Source organism: Mus caroli, unplaced genomic scaffold (assembly GCF_978045245.1).
Source record: "Mus caroli unplaced genomic scaffold, Mus_caroli_1 scaffold_9, whole genome shotgun sequence".
Classification (NCBI taxonomy): Eukaryota; Metazoa; Chordata; class Mammalia; order Rodentia; family Muridae; genus Mus; species Mus caroli.
In genome coordinates, this window is record NW_028227264.1 from 78,486,046 (window position 1) to 78,506,501 (window position 20,456).

General features: G+C 55.7%; 1 protein-coding gene across 1 annotated transcript; it reads left to right on the forward strand.

The window, feature by feature from the left end:
• Positions 1–1,233: 1,233 nt before the first annotated feature.
• Hcn2 (hyperpolarization activated cyclic nucleotide gated potassium and sodium channel 2) lies at positions 1,234–20,450 on the forward strand. The gene is made up of 8 exons (XM_021173924.3): positions 1,234–1,837; positions 8,913–9,336; positions 10,677–10,838; positions 13,417–13,635; positions 15,234–15,380; positions 17,975–18,215; positions 18,367–18,531; positions 19,183–20,450. The coding sequence occupies exons 1-8, from the start codon at positions 1,287–1,289 to the stop codon at positions 19,863–19,865; spliced, it is 2,592 nt and encodes an 863-aa protein (XP_021029583.1). The 5' UTR covers positions 1,234–1,286; the 3' UTR covers positions 19,866–20,450.
• Positions 20,451–20,456: the final 6 nt, after the last annotated feature.

Consider the following 20,456-nt stretch of genomic DNA (forward strand, 5'->3'; position numbering starts at 1 on the left):
ACTGTGAGCAGGCAGAAGTCATAGCCCCATTCTTGAGACACTCAACCAATTTGGTATAGCTAATTCAGTATAAGGTCAGGCCAGAAACAGTGAAGGCTGTAGGGACCTTGATGACCCATAAAGGGCTGGAAGGGTCCAAGAGAAGTTTAGAGGGACCCAGAAGATCTAAAAGGGTCTAGAAGGGGTCCAGAAGCATCCAGGGGAGTTTGTAAAAGGTCAGAAGGATTTAAGTGAACTTAGGTTGGTCCAGGAAAATAAGGGAGAATCTAAGGATGCCCTGAGGGAACATAAGAAGGTCCCAAGAGTCCCCTGAATAAGAACTGTCTTCCCACCAGTTCACAGCTATTCTTCCCCTGTATTTCCTCCCTTCTCCCCAACCTCCTGTCATAAAATCCTCTCCACTCTTTGGTGAAAGGGTGGGAATCTAGAGTCAGATCTAGTGTCACCTGGCTCCAGCCTCAGGCCACAGTCTTAGGACCCCCAGGAGCCAATGTCTCCCCGGACCTGGGGTAAAGTGTGGAATGTAACTGATACCTGAGTCAAGGTGGCAGAGAGGGTAGGGGTCGGGCATATGTACAGAGGCAGAAGTTAGTTGAATCAGGATCCCCTGGAGACCTCTAAGGACTACCTAACCTGGGATCCTCACTTTTTAAGGGAGAAGTCGCCAGAAGCCACAGGAGTCTTGCTGACCGTGCCTCAGTTTCCCCACAAGTGGGACTTGGAGATGGGCTGAGCTTAGAACCCAGAATGATCTCAGCCCTTCTCACAAATATTCGTAGGTTTCTGCCTTGAAGGCGGTGAAAGTGACAGAGCCAGAGATATGGTAACCTCCGGGAACACACTTTTATTATGGAATCTGCCACCTTGAACCGAGAAAGGGGTTGGCACCCGCGCGGTGAGCGTCAGCGGTTGCCCCGCCCGCGGTGTCCTCGAGACCGCGGAGGAACCCCAGAGTGGACCAGGGCCTGGTCTGCATCGGCAGGGGCCCGCCGGCTGGGCTCTGTGACCTTGGGTTCGTCCTTGGCCTCAGTTTCCCCTGGGGAACCGAGCCTGAGCTCATCTCCAAGGTCTCAAGGGGCTGACTGACCTTGAGCCTGCTTGCTGGCCAGAGCCTCAGTTTCCCCATCCATCCCTGTGTGGGGTGAGGGTGGCTCAGGTGGAGGCGGGGCTCCCGCCCCCGCCCCTCCCCCGCAAGCAGAGGCTCCACCCCCGGCTCCGCCCTCCCTCGGGCTCGGCCGGCGGCGGCGGCGGCCGCTCCGCTCCGCACTGCCCGGCGCCGCCTCGCCATGGATGCGCGCGGGGGCGGCGGGCGGCCGGGCGATAGTCCGGGCACGACCCCTGCGCCGGGGCCGCCGCCACCGCCGCCGCCGCCCGCGCCCCCTCAGCCTCAGCCACCACCCGCGCCACCCCCGAACCCCACGACCCCCTCGCACCCGGAGTCGGCGGACGAGCCCGGCCCGCGCGCCCGGCTCTGCAGCCGCGACAGCGCCTGCACCCCTGGCGCGGCCAAGGGCGGCGCGAATGGCGAGTGCGGGCGCGGGGAGCCGCAGTGCAGCCCCGAGGGCCCCGCGCGCGGCCCCAAGGTTTCGTTCTCATGCCGCGGGGCGGCCTCGGGGCCCGCGGCGGCCGAGGAGGCGGGCAGCGAGGAGGCGGGCCCGGCGGGTGAGCCGCGCGGCAGCCAGGCTAGCTTCCTGCAGCGCCAATTCGGGGCGCTTCTGCAGCCCGGCGTCAACAAGTTCTCCCTGCGGATGTTCGGCAGCCAGAAGGCCGTGGAGCGCGAGCAGGAACGCGTGAAGTCGGCGGGGGCCTGGATCATCCACCCCTACAGCGACTTCAGGTGCCGCCTCCGGGAGGGGCCCGTCCTTGGCGCGCCCGGGAGAGGGCGGGGCGCCACGTCCCGGATGGTGACCTCGGGGTGGTGGCAGTTCGAGTCACCGGGCGGAGGATGGGGGGTAGTCCCCTCGCGGTGACCTCGGGCTCGACCTGGACCCGCCCCCGAGGGACCCTAGTGTGCAGAGGGTCCGCCCTTTTGGAGGCCTGGAGTGAGGGGGTCCTTGGCGCTCCCCCTCCCGCGCGCCCTAGTTGCAGTGGGCGAGAACCGCAGCCTCAGGGCCAGGGTCTGAGCGCATAGGGGTGGAGAGGACGAATAGAGGGGAACGTGGGTGCCCGTAGGCCGCGGAGCAGAAATGAGGGTGGAAAGATGGGTAGAAAGGAGAAAGGAAGAAAAAGGAGGAGGAAGGAAAAGAAGGGAAGGAAGGAAGGAAGGAAGGAAGAAATAAGGAAGGACGCATGGGAAAGGACGCGCTCGGGAGGCCTCGGGGAGGGGGTTATTAAGCGAGCGCCGTGCGTTCCCACGGTCTCCACTTGCGCCCGGGGCGGGCGCGTTCCGAATACCCACACATCCCGGGTGTGTGGCTACGGACGTGGCCTGAGTTGGCTGCTGCGTGCAGCGAAAGGAGCTGGCGTAGAGCCATGACCCGAGTGTTTGCGTCTGTCTCTCCTTTCCGGGCGAGCTTGTGATGTGATGCCTGAGAGGGTCCTGGGGAGGCGTGGGTCGGTGGATTAAGGGGAGGCGTGTCCCTAGGGGTGTGGCTGGTGGGTCTCTAGAAGTACCTGTTGGGATGCTAGCTGTGCGCGCGCGTGTGTCCCGAGTGGGTGTACACTCGAGGGCCATAGGGAGAGCTGCGTGCAAGGGATGCATCTAATGCCCCTATCTGCGGTGACAGGGTGCAGATTTGAAGACAGGATGCTTCCCCATCCCGGAAAACTGTAGCTTGAAGTTTCAGGACCACGGACAGCTCCAGGACCTGTGGCGGCTCCTGCTTGTCCCTTCTCCAGTGCTTGATAATTGAGCAAATAGAGGCCCACGAATAACCTCTCTGAGACCAGAATGACTCCTTTACCAGGAACCTAGGAGTGGGAAAGATGCCCAGGGGTTAGAGCCAACAGGAGTTGTTCTTGAATACCCTAGCCTGAGTGCCTTATGCCCAGGTTACAGGTGGGGGCATAAGGCCACCCTTAGGCTTGGGTTCTTGCCTGCAGTCCTGACATGTGGCTGGTTTGAAGGTGCGTGGGAATGGGAGGCTTTGAGAAGAAACTGAGCTCCTACCTTTAGGCTTTGTGGGTGCAGGCGCCAGCTGGGCCTTGTGCATGCTGTGGCTGCCATAGCCCTCAACTATGGAGAGATTCACAGACCAAGAGTCTTGCCCGGAGAACCAGAGCAAACAGAAGGGGAGCAAGGGTGTACCTGGGGTTAGAGGAGTCAGTGTGGCCATCAAATTCCACCCACCTTTCATGTCTGGGGATTTGTGGCCCTTCCAGAACTTTCTGATTAAATGTTGACCAAGATGGTCTCCAGAGCCTCTAGGGGCTGTTGCAAACACCAAGTGTGTTGTCGCCTAAAACATTGATTGGATGAAGCCCAGGTTAGCCCTCTACTGATGAACCCTGCACACCCTCAGCCCACTTTCTACTTTTTGTTCTGAGACAGAATTTCACTGTGTTGCTCAGCTGCCTTGAATTGAGCATCCTCCTGCCTCAGTTTCCTGATAACTGGGTAACAGGTGTTTACCACTAAGCCCAACAGTATTAATTGAACATTAAAAAAAAGAAGAAGCTCTTACCCCGAGGATAGGAAAAGTTGTTCAGACATTGTTATGCCTCAGGTGGGCAATATCTATGTACATAATATGTGTATTTTTTAATTCCTTATGCCGAGTAGTGGGCAGGGATCTTCCATCCCTACCCAGGGGCTGGGCAGCTCCCCGTGTTGGCTCTGACTTGGTTCCCCAGTGTCTCAGTCCTGTGACTTGGCTGGCATGCCTGACATCTGGATGGGACTTTACTGGTTGGTGACTAGGTTGGTGACTTTGCCTCCCTGCCCGGCAGGAGGGAGAGGGGGAGTCATTGCAAACAGCAAGGGAGGCAGGGCTGTGGGATGTCAGGGCCCTTGGGTATTGGTTGCCTGCGGCATGCAGTCCACAGGGATCCAGAGGAGCCAGGTTCTTGGCAGAATTCCATCCTAGAGTCCCCGAGGACTCAGGGTGCCTGGAGATCACTTTAGGCCTTTCTGCCTCAACTTCTCATGACTCGAGGAGGTTGTGGTGTGGGGGACGGGGACAGGTGTCTGATGTGTCTGGAAGGATCTTCTAGTATTTCAATCTTTATTCCATTTACATATTGTGTCTGGGGACACCACGGTACTTACGTGTTGTTAGTCAGAAGGCAGGATGCAGAGCCAGCTCTCTCCTAACTCGTGGGTCCTAGGATCCAATCAGTTCATCAGGTTTGGTGGTAGGCGTTTTTATTCAATGAGCTATCTCATTGCTTGGGGTGGTCCTGGGTCTCCTGATGCTCAGGCTTGTCTTAAACTCACTCTGATGGAGGATGACCTTGGATTCCTGACCCTCCTGAGTGCTAGGGAGGAGATCAGAATGGTCCACTATGCTCAGTTTCTGTGTTGCTGGAATTGTGACCCGGGCTTTGTGCATGTTAGGAGAGTGTGCTACCCACTGACGTCCCAATTTGAGATCTCATCCTGTAGACCAGGCTGGCCTCCCACTTACGGCAATCCTCCTGCCTCATCCTCCCACGTGCTAGGATCACAGATGGTCACCACCTCACCCGGTTTTACCTGCTGCTTCTGAGCGTCAGCCCTGGCCCTGAGAAGGTTCATGGAGAAGCAAGTTTGAGGGTTCTTATGGGGAAGTGTTCCAGGCCTGGATGTCCATGCTCAAGCTGGGAATCAGAGCAGCGGATACCTGGGGAAGGGAGAGGGTAGAGCCAGGCAGCCTCAGAAGCCCATAGACTCAGCCCAGACCTGTGGATGCTGGTTCTGAGCCTGCCACATCCTCCCCCACCCCCACACACACACGATGGCCAGGGTTACTGTGAGGTTAGGATATTAGGTCCTGCATGTAAATCCCTGGAAATGTGCCCTCTATCAAGGCCCTAGAATAAATCGCATTATCAGGGAGGATATGGGGTTTGGGCATGCACCTGCCTCCCAGATGGGAGTGTTGGGACCTGAAGCTCTCCATGCTATGAAAGAAGTCTCAGGAGAGGGCGAGGCCCTCTCTTCCTAGGACCTGCACCCCAAGGCTATCACTTCAGGGTTTCCCGCAGGACCCCTCCCCTTGCCCTGGCATAGTCTGCTTCCAACGTACACTCAACTACAATATCAGATACCCCCACCCCCACTAGCCACCCTGACATCATTCCTGAGTGTCACAGATTATACTCTACCTGCTCAGGCTGGTATCTTCCACCCCTCCACCTCCATCTGGGAAGCCCCACCCACGGTGAGTGGCCTCAGGGCCTTTTTTTTCCAGCTGTTGTGACTGCCTGGGCACCACCTCTCTCTGAGACCATCAGCTCTTGAATGCTTGCCACCTTCAAGCAGTGTTCCCAATCCCAAACATTGTACCCAGGTCCATCTCCCGCACCCTGGCATCTAGCACAAATCCCACTTGATGGACATTTTCTCCTCAACCAACTCCCATAGGAGTGGGGTGTTGGGGAGCAGGTATGTGTGTGGCTATCTATCTACATTTCCTGGTCACTTTATGTCCCTGGTGCTTGGTGGATGGTGAACCTTTACACATGTGTGCACCTGGGACTGCAGCTGTCTTTGCACCGGGGTTTCCAACTCTAACCCTGACTCCTTATCTGAGGACTCAGTGGGCTCAGGCCCTGATCCTCTGTCAGAGCCTGGCATGGAACCCCTGGCCTCTAACCCACCCGGCTTTGCTTGGATCTGTGATCCCAGAGGGCTTTTGGACACATCTCAGAACTGCCTGGCTGTCATTGTTGGTCTGTCGACACCTGACCATGGATGGCTTTGAGGGCTCAGCTGTCAGCTCCTGGGATCCCAGCTGCTCTAAGTGGGGGTGTGACCCATCCCGGAAAAGTCCAGCTAAGAATGGCGGGTCTTTTCTGTGTTATCCATGGGCCTCAGAGCTCAGAACGGCTGCACAGCTGAGCAGAAACAAGGTTCATTTGGTGAGAGCTATCCAGAACTCACCTATGGGTCAGTGAGGGTTCAGTCTGAGAGTCAGCAGGGGAGACTTCTTCTCTAGTCTCCCAATGAATCTTTCCTTTGACCCCTGAGCTGGGTCCACAGCATGGTACTGAGAGTCCTCACAGAATTAGGCAGTCATCAGGACTCATTGTTGTTTATTGGGGGATTTATTTGTTTTGTTTGAGACAGAGTCTCATGTGGCCTATGCTGGCCTCAAACTCACTTTGTAGCTAAGGATGTCTTCCAACTCTTGCTTCTCTTGCCTCAACTTCTAGAGGGTGGCGATGACAGGCACACAACTTTCAGAGGACTGTGACCTGTGCATAGATGCCCCTGAGGTCCCTGCTTGGGGGCAGGACAGATAAGGCCTGGAACCTCAGAGAAGGTGGGACACTATACAAGGATGCACAGCCTGGGAGAGAAATCAGAGCTGTGTCTGATCTACCCACCATCCCAGGTCCTGTCTCCTCAAGCTTGATGTCTGTCTCAGGGACTTGGGGCTGGTGAGGTGGGGGAGGAGACCTCTGCAGAGCCCTAGGGATCTAGATGTGCCTGGCTTGTTTTCCCTTGGTGTGGGACTTCTGATCCTTCCCTTTCCACTCCTGACCATATCTATGGGGAACCAGGTTGACTGGTGAGGATGAGGGCCAGAGCCATATGTGTTAAAGCAGGCAGACCCCACCCTACCAGGGCAGCCAGGACAGCAACCACCTGTTCCCTCTCCTCAGGCCCTTGGGGGGGGGGGGGAAGCAGGCCATACCATGTGACCTGGAGATGCAGTCGCTGAGGGAGGTTCCTGGACAGGATGGCTCCGGGTAGAGAACAGGCCAGTCTGAGTCCTGGGCCCCACTTCTCTCTGAGCAAGCCCTGAACCTCAGTGGGAAGTCTGCCTGGCTCTGACCACCCCAGGAAGGGAAAAGAAGCTTGGGGGCGGCTGCAGCCTAGAAAGAGATGCCTGCTGTAGGTCTTCAGGTGATTCTAGGTCTCTGATCATTTCTAAGCCTCCTCCCCATCACCACTGAAAGCCTCCATCCCCAGTGGTTTCTAGGTTCCCTTGGTGGTTTCTAAGCCCACCCTGAGTCGTTTTCAGCTTTCCACCGCCGTAGGTGGCTGCTGTGTCCACCAATGGTGGTTTCTAGTCACTATTGACCTTTGGTTTACTCAATGACTCTTTCTCCAAAGAGAAGGAAGGTATCCTCAGCCCAGAGAGGAAGATGTTGGCCCAGACTACGTGGCTGGCAGATTCTGGAGACAGCAGTTCAGAGTGCCTATTGACGAACAGGCTCTCTCGTCATGGTCTGAGCCACCGAAGCTGTCTCAATCCATGCCCAGATTGAAAGTGGTTATTTATGGCTGAAAGATGCCCTGCAGTGCTCTTGAAGAGAAGTGGGGTTTTATTCCTCTTCATCGGGCTCCTGGGGAGTCAGACCCCTCCCTCTGGCTCCTTGCACATGTGCAGGGACCTCCCAGACAGAAAACACACACACAGAATTTACAAAGAAAAACCAACTTTAAATCTGTTATTTGATTTTGCGCCTGAGGTTAGGTGATGTTATCCTGAGCTCTGAGGGTCTTATCCCTACCAAGAGTGGTTGTGAGGGACATGACACATCCATAGAATGCCAGAGTCTGCCCACTAAAGGGCTTCACCCCATACTGGCTAAAGACAGAAGAACTTGTCCAAGGTCACTCGTGCATGGCAGGTGCCAGCATGGAGCTGAGCTGAGAGACACTGGGTGTTGCCAGCCGTTGGCTCGCAGTCTGAGCTGCTGTAAATGCCCCAGTACAAATCACTTTTTAATTTTTTTCTCTCTTCTTTGGACTGTTTCCTTGAGCTCAGTTCTCTGAAGTGCTGGTCGCCTGCTGGGCATGGTGTTTATAACTGTGCCCATGAAGTACAGGCCAGCAGAAGGAGCCAGTTCACAGGCAAGCTCTGAGACATCGGCTCCAGACACTGCACCCCTGACACGTCACTCCTTTGAGCTGATTCCGGCCAGTACCCCAGGTTTCCTGCTCTAGAAACAGTGGGCTCTGTGCCTGTGGGAAGCCCCAAATTCCCGGGGGTGGTGACAGATCTCAAGGGATGTAAAGGGGCTGATGCTGTCTAAGTGTGCAGAGATACCCCTCCATTTTTGTTTGTTTGATTTGAAACAGGGGTTTCACTATGTATCCCTGGCTGTCCTGGAACTTGCTCTGTAGACCATGTTGGCCTTGAACTCACAAAGAACCATCTGCCTCCTCCTCTCAAGTGCTGGGATGACATCTGTTTCCACCATACCTAGTTCTCCAAAGTGTTTCTTGAGGTGACCAGCTGTGCCCTATGGGAGCTGCGGCCTCACTATGGTGTGAACCAGCGGAAGCCCGACCCTGTGCCCGCCTGGCTCTCAGCCTCCCAGCCACACCCAGCAGTGTGCCCTCTCCTGGTCCCAGGCACTTCCATCCTTTCTGAAAGCCAGACTTGTGCCAGGCACATTGTCCCTCTTTGGTCATGTGAAATGTTTGGTCTATTTTGAGCCTTCTCTGCGGTCTGGAGGTACCTTCAAGGCAAGGTCAGAGTGGGTCAGAGAGAGTGACCCTGGCTGCCTGGGGTCAGGAGGCTTCTTTGAGGAAGTCCTGTCCTTGTCATGCAGTAAGAGTCCCAGAGGCTGTTTTATGGTCTGGGGTCCCAGAAAGAGATCCCCTTAGGGCTGGGGTCCAAGAGGGAGACCACCTTGAAGTGGGGATCCTAGAGGGAGACCACTCTGAGGTGAGGTCTCAGAGAGAGACCACCTTGCATTGGGGTCCTGGAGACCCACCTTGGGGCGGGGGTCCCAGAGGGAGACCACCCTGGGTTGAGGAAGGGGGCCCCACTGACGCCAAGGCCAAGAGCTGTGAGCATCCTGCCTCTCTCCAGGTTCTACTGGGACTTCACCATGCTGTTGTTCATGGTGGGAAATCTCATTATCATTCCCGTGGGCATCACTTTCTTCAAGGACGAGACCACTGCGCCCTGGATTGTCTTCAACGTGGTCTCGGACACTTTCTTCCTCATGGACTTGGTGTTGAACTTCCGCACCGGCATTGTTATTGAGGACAACACGGAGATCATCCTGGACCCCGAGAAGATAAAGAAGAAGTACCTGCGAACGTGGTTCGTGGTGGACTTCGTGTCATCCATCCCGGTGGACTACATCTTCCTCATCGTGGAGAAGGGAATCGACTCCGAGGTCTACAAGACGGCGCGTGCGCTGCGTATAGTGCGCTTCACCAAGATCCTCAGTCTGCTGCGGCTGCTGCGGCTATCACGGCTCATCCGATATATCCACCAGTGGGAAGAGGTGAGGGGCGGGGAGAGGACCAAGCGTGGGCAGAACCCCAGCAACGTGGTCATGAGTACCTTGCATCTGGGCAGGATCAATGCTATAATTGAAGCTAGGGCCAACAGAGATGTGGAGTCTGAGGATGCTGGGCTTGGGGTGTTGGCGGGGCCTCGACTGTGGACAGGGCAGGAGCATGGTCATGGAATGTTGGAGACTAAGTCTAGGGATTGACGATGAGGCCTTGGGTGTGGGAGCGAAACCTCAAGCTTGGGTGGGACTAAAGTCTATTCTGTGGGAGGAGCCAATTATCGGAGGGTGGGACTTTGGTGAGGGCGTGGCTATGGCGTTAGGACCAGAGCTTTGACTTGGAGTGCCATTGAGAGACATTTACACCACTGCTCTGGGTGTGGGGCCTCGTCGCAAGAAACAGACCGGAGCTATAGGTCTAGGGCTTTGGGGTGTAGCTGGGTCAAAACTACAGGGAGAGAACCTCACTCTGGGGCGGGGCCCACATGGATGCAGAGTCCATCAAGGAGGGGCTTTGGGTTGTGGGTGTGGCCAAGGCTGAGGATCTCTATCAGGAACTAAGATGGGTTTCTTAGGGTAGAGTCAAAGCTGTAGAGTGGGGTCTTGAGTGCCACCAGTGGGGGAGCAAGACTGTAAGGAGGAACTGGTTGGGGCATTGGGCAGGACCCTTATGATTAGAGCCTTAAGGGAAGTGGGGGAGGGGGCGCCAGGTATGTCTGGGTTAGAGGCCCAGGGTGGGATCCCAGAGAAATGTGCAAGGTCTGTAACCGGGATCGGGGGTAGGTGGGAGGATGCTCATTATTAGATGGAAGATGAGGGACAGGGTGGGGGAACATCTCACATGTGGTTATAGGTTCAGAAGCAAGGCTGGAGGACAGATAGTCTTGGGGCCCCCATGGAACCCCTCCTACCCTATGGAGTCATAGAGCTAGGACCTTCAGGATACTCGAATTTGGGGAGACCTTTAGACAATCTCACCAAGTGTTACTGTGCTTCTTCCTATGCCTTGGAAGATGTGGGGGAGAGGTACTCAAGACTTCTCTGGTTACCTACTCCCCAATTCACGATCTCAGCCCTGAATCTGTCCCATTCCTGATTCTGCGACCATTGGGAGGAACTTAAGAGGGGCTGGCATGTGGGGACAGGACTTGGGCAGGATGGGGAAGGTTATCCGGACGGGTCATGGGTGAGACAGAAGTAGCTGGGAAAAAAGGTACAGAGACTTTCACTAACCTTGGACAGAGGGGCACAAGATTCAGTAGGCAGCAGTTGGGATTCTGGGATAGACGTTGGGGAGGGCCTGGGACTCTCATGGTCACACGCCCTCTCAGATTTTCCACATGACCTACGACCTGGCAAGTGCAGTGATGCGCATCTGTAACCTGATCAGCATGATGCTACTGCTCTGCCACTGGGACGGTTGCCTGCAGTTCCTGGTGCCCATGCTGCAAGACTTCCCCAGCGACTGCTGGGTGTCCATCAACAACATGGTGGTGAGTGCTCCTTGGCAGAGTCCAAGCGTGTAAGCACCCCCTGGCAGCCTCCGAGGACAGCTCCCATTTGCCCTTGTGCCCTGAGGCTGCTAGGACTGCCCAAGGTGCTCTACAGGCAGCAAAGCACCCACCTGCTATGATAGCTGATGGGATTCTGTCAAGGTGGGGCTTTGGGTTGTGGCCAAGGCTGAGGACCTCTATCAGGAACTAAGATGGGTTTCTTAGGGTAGAATCAAAGCTGTAGAGTGGGGCCTTGAGCGTCATCAGTGGGGGAGCAAGGCTGTGAGGAGGAACTGGCCGGGGCATTGGGCAGAATCCTTATGATTAGAGCCTTAAAGGAAGTGGGAGAGCGCCCCATTAGTCGCCCCTAGAGGCAGTAGCCCTTGTGAGCACTTGCCCCTGTGCCTGATATTTGCCCATGCTCCTTGGGATCCTTCAGCCCACATGCCTTGGTATCTGATGCCTGCCAGCATACCCAGGGCCTCCTGAGACAGCTCAGCAGCCATTTTTCCATGTCACACAGATATACTGCTCAGCATCTTCTTACTATAAAAATGTTTTACTTAAATTTTTTATTTTTATTTTAAAGCCAGACATGGTAGCATATACCCATAATCCCAGCACTCGGGAGACAGAGGTAGGCAGATCTCTGTGCATTTTAGGCCAGTCTGGTCTACAGGTTCCAGGGCAGCCAGGGCTACACAAAGAAATCCTGTCTTGAAAAACCAAACCAAAAGAAGAAGAAGGAAGAAGAGGAGGAAGAAGAGTAAGAGAAAGAAGAAGAAAGAAAGGAAGAAAGAAATTTTATTTTAGACTTATTTCATTTTTTTGCATGTGTTTGTCTGTGTGTGCACCATGGTGCTTAAAATAGGTTGACCAATCCCCTGGAATCAGAGTTAGAGATGTGGGTGTTGAGAACTGAACTGGGGTCTTCTTCAAGAGCAACAAGTACTCTTAACAACTGAGCTTTCTCTCCAGCTCCCTTTGTTTAAAAGGTTTCATATTAGGTTTTTTTATTGTCATTTTTAAATTACATGTGTGTGTGGCGGGGTATGTGCACATGAGTGCAGTGCCCTCAGAGGCCAGAAGGGGGCATCAGATCCGCTGAAGATGGATTACAGGTGGTTGTGAACAATCGTGTGAGTTCTGGGAACCCGACTCAGGTCCTTTGACAAAACAGCCAGTGTTCCTACCTACTAAGCCATCTCTCTAGTCACTCTTACGTTTGTAGTCATCATATGTAGCCCAGGCTGGCCTCAAATTCACTAGGTACCTGAGGATGACCTTGAACTCATGACCATCTTGCCTCCACCTCCAGAGTGCTGGGACGGCAGGTGTGCACCTCCACACCAGTTTCCCTTTGTGTCGTTATACAAACGCATTTTTTTTTGAGTTTTTTTTTTTAAAGATTTATTTATTACATGTAAGTATACTGTCTTCAGACACTCCAGAAGAGGGCGCCAGATCTCGTTACGGATGGTTGTGAGCCACCATGTGGTTGCTGGGATTTGAACTCTGGACCTTCAGAAGAGCAGTCGGGTGCTCTTACCCACTGAGCCATCTCACCAGCCCACAAACGCATTTAAGATAAAACAACCCTCAAATGTTAAAGTTGTTTCCACAAGCCTGAAGAAGTAACAACTTCAAGTACCCGTTGTCCCCGTGTCTGTATGACAGACCATTAAGAGCCTGTAGAGCCCAGGTAGGAGCCTCTGCCAGCTTCTAAGAGACGCAGATGCAGGGATAGCCAGTTCAAGGATAGCATGGGCAAAGTAGCAATTCTGTCTCCAAACAGAAAGAGAGGGCTAAAGGTGGCTCAGCCATACAGCCCTGCCTAGAATCCCCAAGTGAGAGGCTGAGGGCATGGTCAGGGATGGAGCCCCTGCCTAGAGTCCCCCAGTGAAGAGCAGGGCCAAGACTGAAGTGTAGAGTACCTGACTAGAACCCCCCACTGAGGGTAGAAGACACGGCTCAGGGACAAGCACCTGCTTAGCATCCCTGAGGTCAGAACTGTGAACGCGTCGGGGGGCAGTCTTCAGGGAGAGTCACAGCCCAGGCCAGGGACAAACTGAAGCTTGGTGTGTGTCAGTCAGGACACAGCAGGCAGGCGATCAATGGAGCGAGAAGCGGGGTAGGGAGAACCCACAAGCACCCTTTCCAGGAGCCTGGCACAGCTGCCTCGGCTGAGGGGCCCATTGTCCAGCCACTGCCTGCGCAAGCGGTTCCATTTCCTGCATGGGCCCAGTGCCCCATCCCCCTTCTGACGGGGTCAAGTGAGGACGTCTGGGATGGGCCTCCCCTCCCTCTGCCCTTTGGGTATTATTCCAGTGTCCCAGGACCCTGGAACAGACAATTCCTGACCTTGAAGCTCCTTTGGCCACAATGCTACCCCTCTGGAGCTTAGTTTCCCCAAAAGTGAAGTGGGCGGTGGTGTCAGGCTTGTTCCTGATGTTGCCTCACAGAGAATGCCCACGTCCTCTGCCTGAGACTGCCTTGGGTACTAATCCCCCTCAAGTGCTTGCAGGAGGGTGGGCAGGAAGGTTCCAGGGACTCCTCCAACCATCTGTTGAAATTGCAGAACCACTCGTGGAGCGAGCTCTACTCCTTCGCGCTCTTCAAGGCCATGAGCCACATGCTGTGCATCGGCTACGGGCGGCAGGCACCCGAGAGCATGACAGACATCTGGCTGACCATGCTCAGCATGATTGTAGGAGCCACCTGCTATGCCATGTTCATTGGGCACGCCACTGCGCTCATCCAGTCCCTGGATTCGTCACGGCGCCAATACCAGGAGAAGGTCAGAGGAGGGAGGCTGTGTCTTCGGTCTGAGTGGGGAGGTGCCCTGAGTCTGGGGTGGGGAAGCAGCCCCTGGTTCTAAGGGCTTCTGTAAGAGCTGAGGACAGAGCCAAAGGGAGGACCCAGGTGGGGGTAGATGAGGGGAGGAGCCCACGGGGTTCAGAAGCAACAAGACCAGTCCCTGGGGTCCCGTGCTGAGTGTTCTTGGGTGTCAGTGTCATGGCGGTGGTTGAGAAGCAGAGTTGCCAGCTAGTCCCGTCCCCAGGACTGGGGACAGAGGCAGATGCTTTGGGCCACACGGCAGCCAAAAGGGCAGGAACCTTGGCTTCAGCAGCCTGCACCCTTGCTCTCTGCAATGGGTCTCAGTTCCCCACCCCCATCAGTGCCAGCCGGGTCAGCCGGGCTCTGTGCCAGGTCCCCGTCCGGAAGCCTCCGTCTCACCCAAACATGAGCTGGTGCTGCCACCCACCCGCCGTCACGGGGTCCGCTGAGATAAGGGCAGCTGTGGCTTGGGCAGAAATGGGGCTGGGGCAGCCCTGGGGTACTGTGCTGGGGACAGCCTGGCACCCACCCCCCAGCTCTGATAGGGAGGGGCTGGCTCTGTGTTGGTCCCCAGGTCCCAGGGGCAGGGCTGCGGATGAAAGTCAACATGCACAGTGAGCGTGGCACTATATATAGCCACGTCTCAGAAATAGGAGCCGGACACCTAAGGTGCTCACAGATGCTTTTTTTTTTTTCAAGACAGGGTTTCTCTGTGTAGCCCTGGCTGTCCTGGAACGCACTCTGTAAACCAGGCTGTCTTTGAACTCAGAAAGATCCACCTGCCTCTGCCTCCTGAGTGCTGGGATTAAAGGCATGCCCCACCACAGCCTGACTCATAATACACATTTTGATAGACATGGTATCACATAGCCTAGAATGGCCTCAAACTCATTATATAATAGAGGGTGACCTTGCTCCTGACCTTCCTGCTTAGTGATGGGGTTAAAAGTGTATCACCACTGTATCTAATCTAGACTTGGAGTTAAACATAAATATATCTGTTAGCTGGGCATGGTGTGTCAAACTGTCATCCCAGCACTTGGAAAGCTGAGTTCAAATTCCAGGTCAGCCTGAACTACAGAGTGAGACCCTACCACGCATAATAAAACAAAACATGAGGGCCTGGGGAGGGGACTGAGTGACTTACAGTGCTGGGGGTTGAGTGACTGCAAGTGCTGGGGACTGAATGACTACAGTGATGGGGACTGAGTGGCTGCAAGTGCTGGAGACTGAATGACTGCATTGCTGGCTTAGTGTCCATGAAGACCTGGGTTTCACTCCAACATCATAAATCTTCTGTGGTGGCACTCACCTGTCATCCCAGTACCTGAGAGGTAGAGATGCAGATCAGAAATATAAGGTTATCCTTGGCTTGTTTGAAGCCAGCCTGGGCTACATGAAACCCTGTCTCAAAACAAAGCATATCATTTGTCTTTGGTGTTGCTGGGCTTGGCATCCCCCTGGGCCAGGCTGTGTAAAGTGTGTGTCTCTGGGCTGGGGGGCATTAGGGTGGACCTGCCTCTCGGTTGAACACTAATCCACTTCTTCTCCCTTCAGTACAAGCAAGTAGAGCAATACATGTCCTTCCACAAACTGCCCGCTGACTTCCGCCAGAAGATCCACGATTACTATGAACACCGGTACCAAGGGAAGATGTTTGACGAGGACAGCATCCTTGGGGAACTCAACGGGCCACTGCGTGAGGTAAGGGGCCCACAGATGGCCACAGGACTTGGAGAGTCTTAGCCACACCCCAGCATGCCACACATGCAACTGTGCCCAGGGTCCATGGACAAACCGATGGGGCACGTGTGGGACCCATGGGATCAGGTCCGGCCAGCTGGTATAAACCCAGCAGTAGGTGCTTCTGGGTGTCACCTGCTCCACTGCCAGCTTCAAACACGAAACAGTCTGAAACACACATCTGTGCACCATGCTCCCTCCAAGACCCTCAGGGAGGGTCCTTCCTGCGTCTCCTGCCACCCAGGGCCTTTACCTATTTCATATGTGTGGTGTTTTGCTTGCATGTGTGTCTATGCACCATGTGGTACCTGTACAGGCCAGAAGAGAATATTGGGCCCCCTGAATCTGGAGTTACTGACAGTTGTGAACCCCCATGTGGGTGCTGGGAACCAAACCTAGATCCTCAGGAAAAAACAGCCAGAGCTCTACTGAACCCTCTCTCCAGCTCCCCCACCTCTTAAGATTTCATTTGACGTGTGTGACTGTGTGTGTCCACAAGTGTGTGCAGATGCTCACAGAGGCCAGAAGAGGGTGTCTGCTCCATTAGAGCTGGAGTTCCATACACTGTGAGCCATGGCTGCTGGGGTCCAAACCCTGGTCCTCATGACTGAACAGCAAACACTGTCAACCCAGCCCTGTCTTTAAGTGCACACAAGCATGTCCCCAGGTGCACATGTACACGGAGCCAGAAGACATCCTTGAGTTTTGCCCGTTTCACCTTCTTTTTTTTTTTTTTTTTTTTTTTTTTTGGTTTTCCGAGACAGGGTTTCTCTGTATAGCCCTGGCTGTCCTGGAACTCACTCTGTAGACCAGGCTGGCCTCGAACTCAGAAATCCGCCTGCCTCTGCCTCCCGAGTGCTGGGATTAAAGGCATGCGCCACCACTGCCCGGCTCCGTTTCACCTTCTTTAAGACAGGGTCTCTTGTTGGCCTGGAGCCCAGCCAGGCGTGCTAGCCATCATACCCCAAGGACCCTGATTCTGCCTTCCAAGACCTGGGGTGCCAAGCATGCGCTGGCCCCCTCGGCTTTTCAACACGTCTTAAGGATGCTTGCATGGCTCACAGAGTGCATTGATCGGCATAACTCTTTGTTTCCAGATGCAGTCCAATTCACAGCTTCTGGGGCTCAGGACCTTGTCCCCAGCCTTGCCAAGGGGGTGTGGCCAGTGACTGGAAGAACAGTGGTGTAGAGCTCAGGGCTGAGTGTGGGACCGGTAGGCTGAAGCAAGGGCATGATGTCTAAGTCCCAGATAGAGGGCAGGGCCAGGACAGAGGCCCCCAGGACTGAATTACAGGAGGAGGCTGCCAGGACCAAGAGGCCAGGCACCTGTGCAGAGCCTTGGGGACTCAGGGCTTGGGGCCCAAGGCTGTATAGGGACATCCCAGTTGGCAGCCTTTGGTTAATGACCTTGGAGATATTCAACAGACTTTGACTGTCCCTTTGTAGAGAATGTAGCTCACAGGCCTTAGATGTGTGAAGTCTACAGGTTTGTAGGAGAGGCATGCATCTCCACTTCTGTAACCTTATCACCAGCCCAAAGGAAACATTTCTTTTTTAAACATTTTTTTTCCATTTTACATATATCCAGTGTTTTGCCTGAATGTTTGTCTGTGCCCCACATGCATGCAGTGCCAGCAGCAGCCAGACGAGGGCATCAGATTCCCTGGGATTGGAGTTACAGACTTCAGTTGCAATCAACCAGTGGCTGCTGGGAATTGAAACTAGGTCCTCTGGACGAGTAACTGTCTCTCCAGCCATTCTTTTTCATTTTTGAGACAAGTTTCACTCTACAGAACAGGGTGACCTCAAATTCATGGCAATTCTCCTGCCTCAGCCTCCCAGGCCACTTGGCCTGACTTGGATGATCATTTCTCACAGCCTTGTAGTGAATCAAGGAGGCTGGTCTCACTGTGCACGTGTGTCTTGTTGGCTCAGTGACCGTGACTAGATGCTGCTGCTTAGACAACACAAGCATGATGTGTCCTGGCGGGAGCAACATTGGATAAATGTAGCAAAGAGAGAGAAAGGATGCCCTGGCGAAGAGGCCCGAGGACGCACGTGGAGTGGCCTTCTTTCTCTTTAGAAGTGCTTTGTTATGAGACAGGAGCTCACGCAGCTCGGGATGTCCTGGACTGTCACTATATAGGTGGTGAGGGTGACCTTGAACTCCTGATCCTCCTGCCTTCGCCTCCAAAGGGCTGTGATGGTTGATAGGCTCGAGTGACCTGGCTTATGCCATGCTGGGGATGGAACTCAGGGCACGCCAGGGAAGAGCTGAGCTCTGGCCTCTCCTCTAATTCCTTTGGGTATTTTTTTTGTGGTCCTGTCACTTTCTCTTTAGCTATAATGGCTTTCTCCAGTTCAGTGTCACTCATCCTATGGTGGTATGGGGACTACGGACTTTCCTGTATACCTTAAACTCATCTCCTGGCCCTGCCTCCAGCGTCCCCTGGGAAGTTAGATAGGAGCCGAGGGTCCACCAGGTGGCCCAGAGGAAAGCGGTGATCTGAGTTACCAAGCCAGTCACTGAGCCACCCTCCCCCTCTCACCCACAGGAGATTGTGAACTTCAACTGCCGGAAGCTGGTGGCTTCCATGCCACTGTTTGCCAATGCAGACCCCAACTTCGTCACAGCCATGCTGACAAAGCTCAAATTTGAGGTCTTCCAGCCTGGAGATTACATCATCCGAGAGGGGACCATCGGGAAGAAGATGTACTTCATCCAGCATGGCGTGGTGAGCGTGCTCACCAAGGGCAACAAGGAGATGAAGTTGTCGGATGGCTCCTATTTTGGGGGTGAGCACCCTGTGGCATGGCTGAGATCTGGATGGGATGGGACCTGGGGAGGTTCCAGGAGGGTTTGACCCAGCAGCAGGCCAGCTCTGAGCGTGTGCTGGGCAGGCAGTGGCATAGTTTGGCTGCTGAGGCACCGCCCTTGTTTTCACAGAGATCTGCTTGCTCACGAGGGGCCGGCGTACGGCCAGCGTGCGGGCTGACACCTACTGTCGCCTCTACTCACTGAGTGTGGACAATTTCAACGAGGTGCTGGAGGAATACCCCATGATGCGGCGTGCCTTTGAGACTGTGGCTATTGACCGGCTGGATCGCATAGGTGAGCTGCTGCCATCTGTCCAGGAGGGATCGGGGAAGTAGAGGCATGACATTTCATATGCTCAGGGGTGTCCAGAGGACACAAGGGAAGGTCTCTTCCTGGAGCAAGCATGGCAGGCAAAGCCTGGGGTGAAAAGGAAGGTCGGGAGGACAGAAGCAATAAAGGCCAGAATCACAGGGCCTGGTGAGAACGGCTCAGGCTCAATAAACCAGGCACATTAGGGGTGTGGAATGTTCCAGGTTTGTGGGGCAACATCTGAAAGGAGGCTGGAGGCCTGTGGGGCAGGGAGAGGTGGGGCCCTTGCTGATGACAGGACATAGAGATCAGATGTGAAGACTGTGGCTCCAATCCAGTGGGGCAGGATGGATTGGAGGGCATATGCCTGCACACAACAGGCACTTTATACAGAATATGGTGGGTATTTATCTGTACCTGCTGTATACAGCAGGCATTTCAGATGCACTTGCTACAGAACAAGCACTCAGTACTTGGAATTTACAGGTCCCACACAACTTCGCACCTTGGGTGCTGAGAACATGCCTGTTGCATGCAGTATGAGCTGGCTGTACACAGTAGGTGCTGCACTCGTGCTTATTAGGTAGGCAGGTGCTCAAGCTAGCGCTGACAGTCTCCCTAACCCCCTGCCCACAGGCAAGAAGAACTCCATCTTGCTGCACAAGGTTCAGCATGATCTCAGCTCGGGTGTGTTCAACAACCAGGAGAATGCCATCATCCAGGAGATTGTCAAATATGACCGTGAGATGGTGCAGCAGGCAGAGCTTGGCCAGCGTGTGGGGCTCTTCCCACCACCGCCACCACCGCAGGTCACATCGGCCATTGCCACCCTACAGCAGGCTGTGGCCATGAGCTTCTGCCCACAGGTGGCCCGCCCGCTCGTGGGGCCCCTGGCGCTAGGCTCCCCACGCCTAGTGCGCCGCGCGCCCCCAGGGCCTCTGCCTCCTGCAGCCTCGCCAGGGCCACCCGCAGCAAGCCCCCCGGCTGCACCCTCAAGCCCTCGGGCACCGCGGACCTCACCCTACGGTGTGCCTGGCTCTCCGGCAACGCGTGTGGGGCCCGCATTGCCCGCCCGTCGCCTGAGCCGCGCCTCGCGCCCACTGTCCGCCTCGCAGCCCTCGCTGCCCCACGGCGTGCCCGCGCCCAGCCCCGCGGCCTCTGTGCGCCCGGCCAGCAGCTCCACGCCGCGCCTGGGACCTGCACCCACCGCCCGGACCGCCGCGCCCAGTCCGGACCGCAGGGACTCAGCCTCGCCGGGCGCTGCCAGTGGCCTCGACCCACTGGACTCTGCGCGCTCGCGCCTCTCTTCCAACTTGTGACCCTTGCGCGCCGCCCCGCGGGCCGGGCGGGGCCGTCATCCACACCAAAGCCATGCCTCGCGCCGCCCGCCCGTGCCCGTGCAGAAGCCATAGAGGGACGTAGGTAGCTTAGGAGGCGGGCGGCCCTGCGCCCGGCTGTCCCCCCATCGCCCTGCGCCCACCCCCATCGCCCCTGCCCCAGCGGCGGCCGCACGGGAGAGGGAGGGGTGCGATCACCTCGGTGCCTCAGCCCCAACCTGGGACAGGGACAGGGCGGCCCTGGCCGAGGACCTGGCTGTGCCCCGCATGTGCGGTGGCCTCCGAGGAAGAACATGGATCAAGTGCAATACTCGGCCCGCCGGCTTCCCGCTGCCCCTGGCAAGCTCACGCAATAACCAGCCCGCCCCTGCCCACGCGTCCGTGGTGACCTCCCTCGGGCACCCAGGGGCGGGTTTCACGGCCAAGCCGGCGTGGGGGTGAGGCTGGGTCCCCGCCGTCGCCATGAATGTACTGACGAGCCGAGGCAGCAGTGGCCCCCACGCCCCATTAACCCACAACCCCATTCCGCGCAATAAACGACAGCATTGGCGCCCAGCGCAGCGTCTCATTACT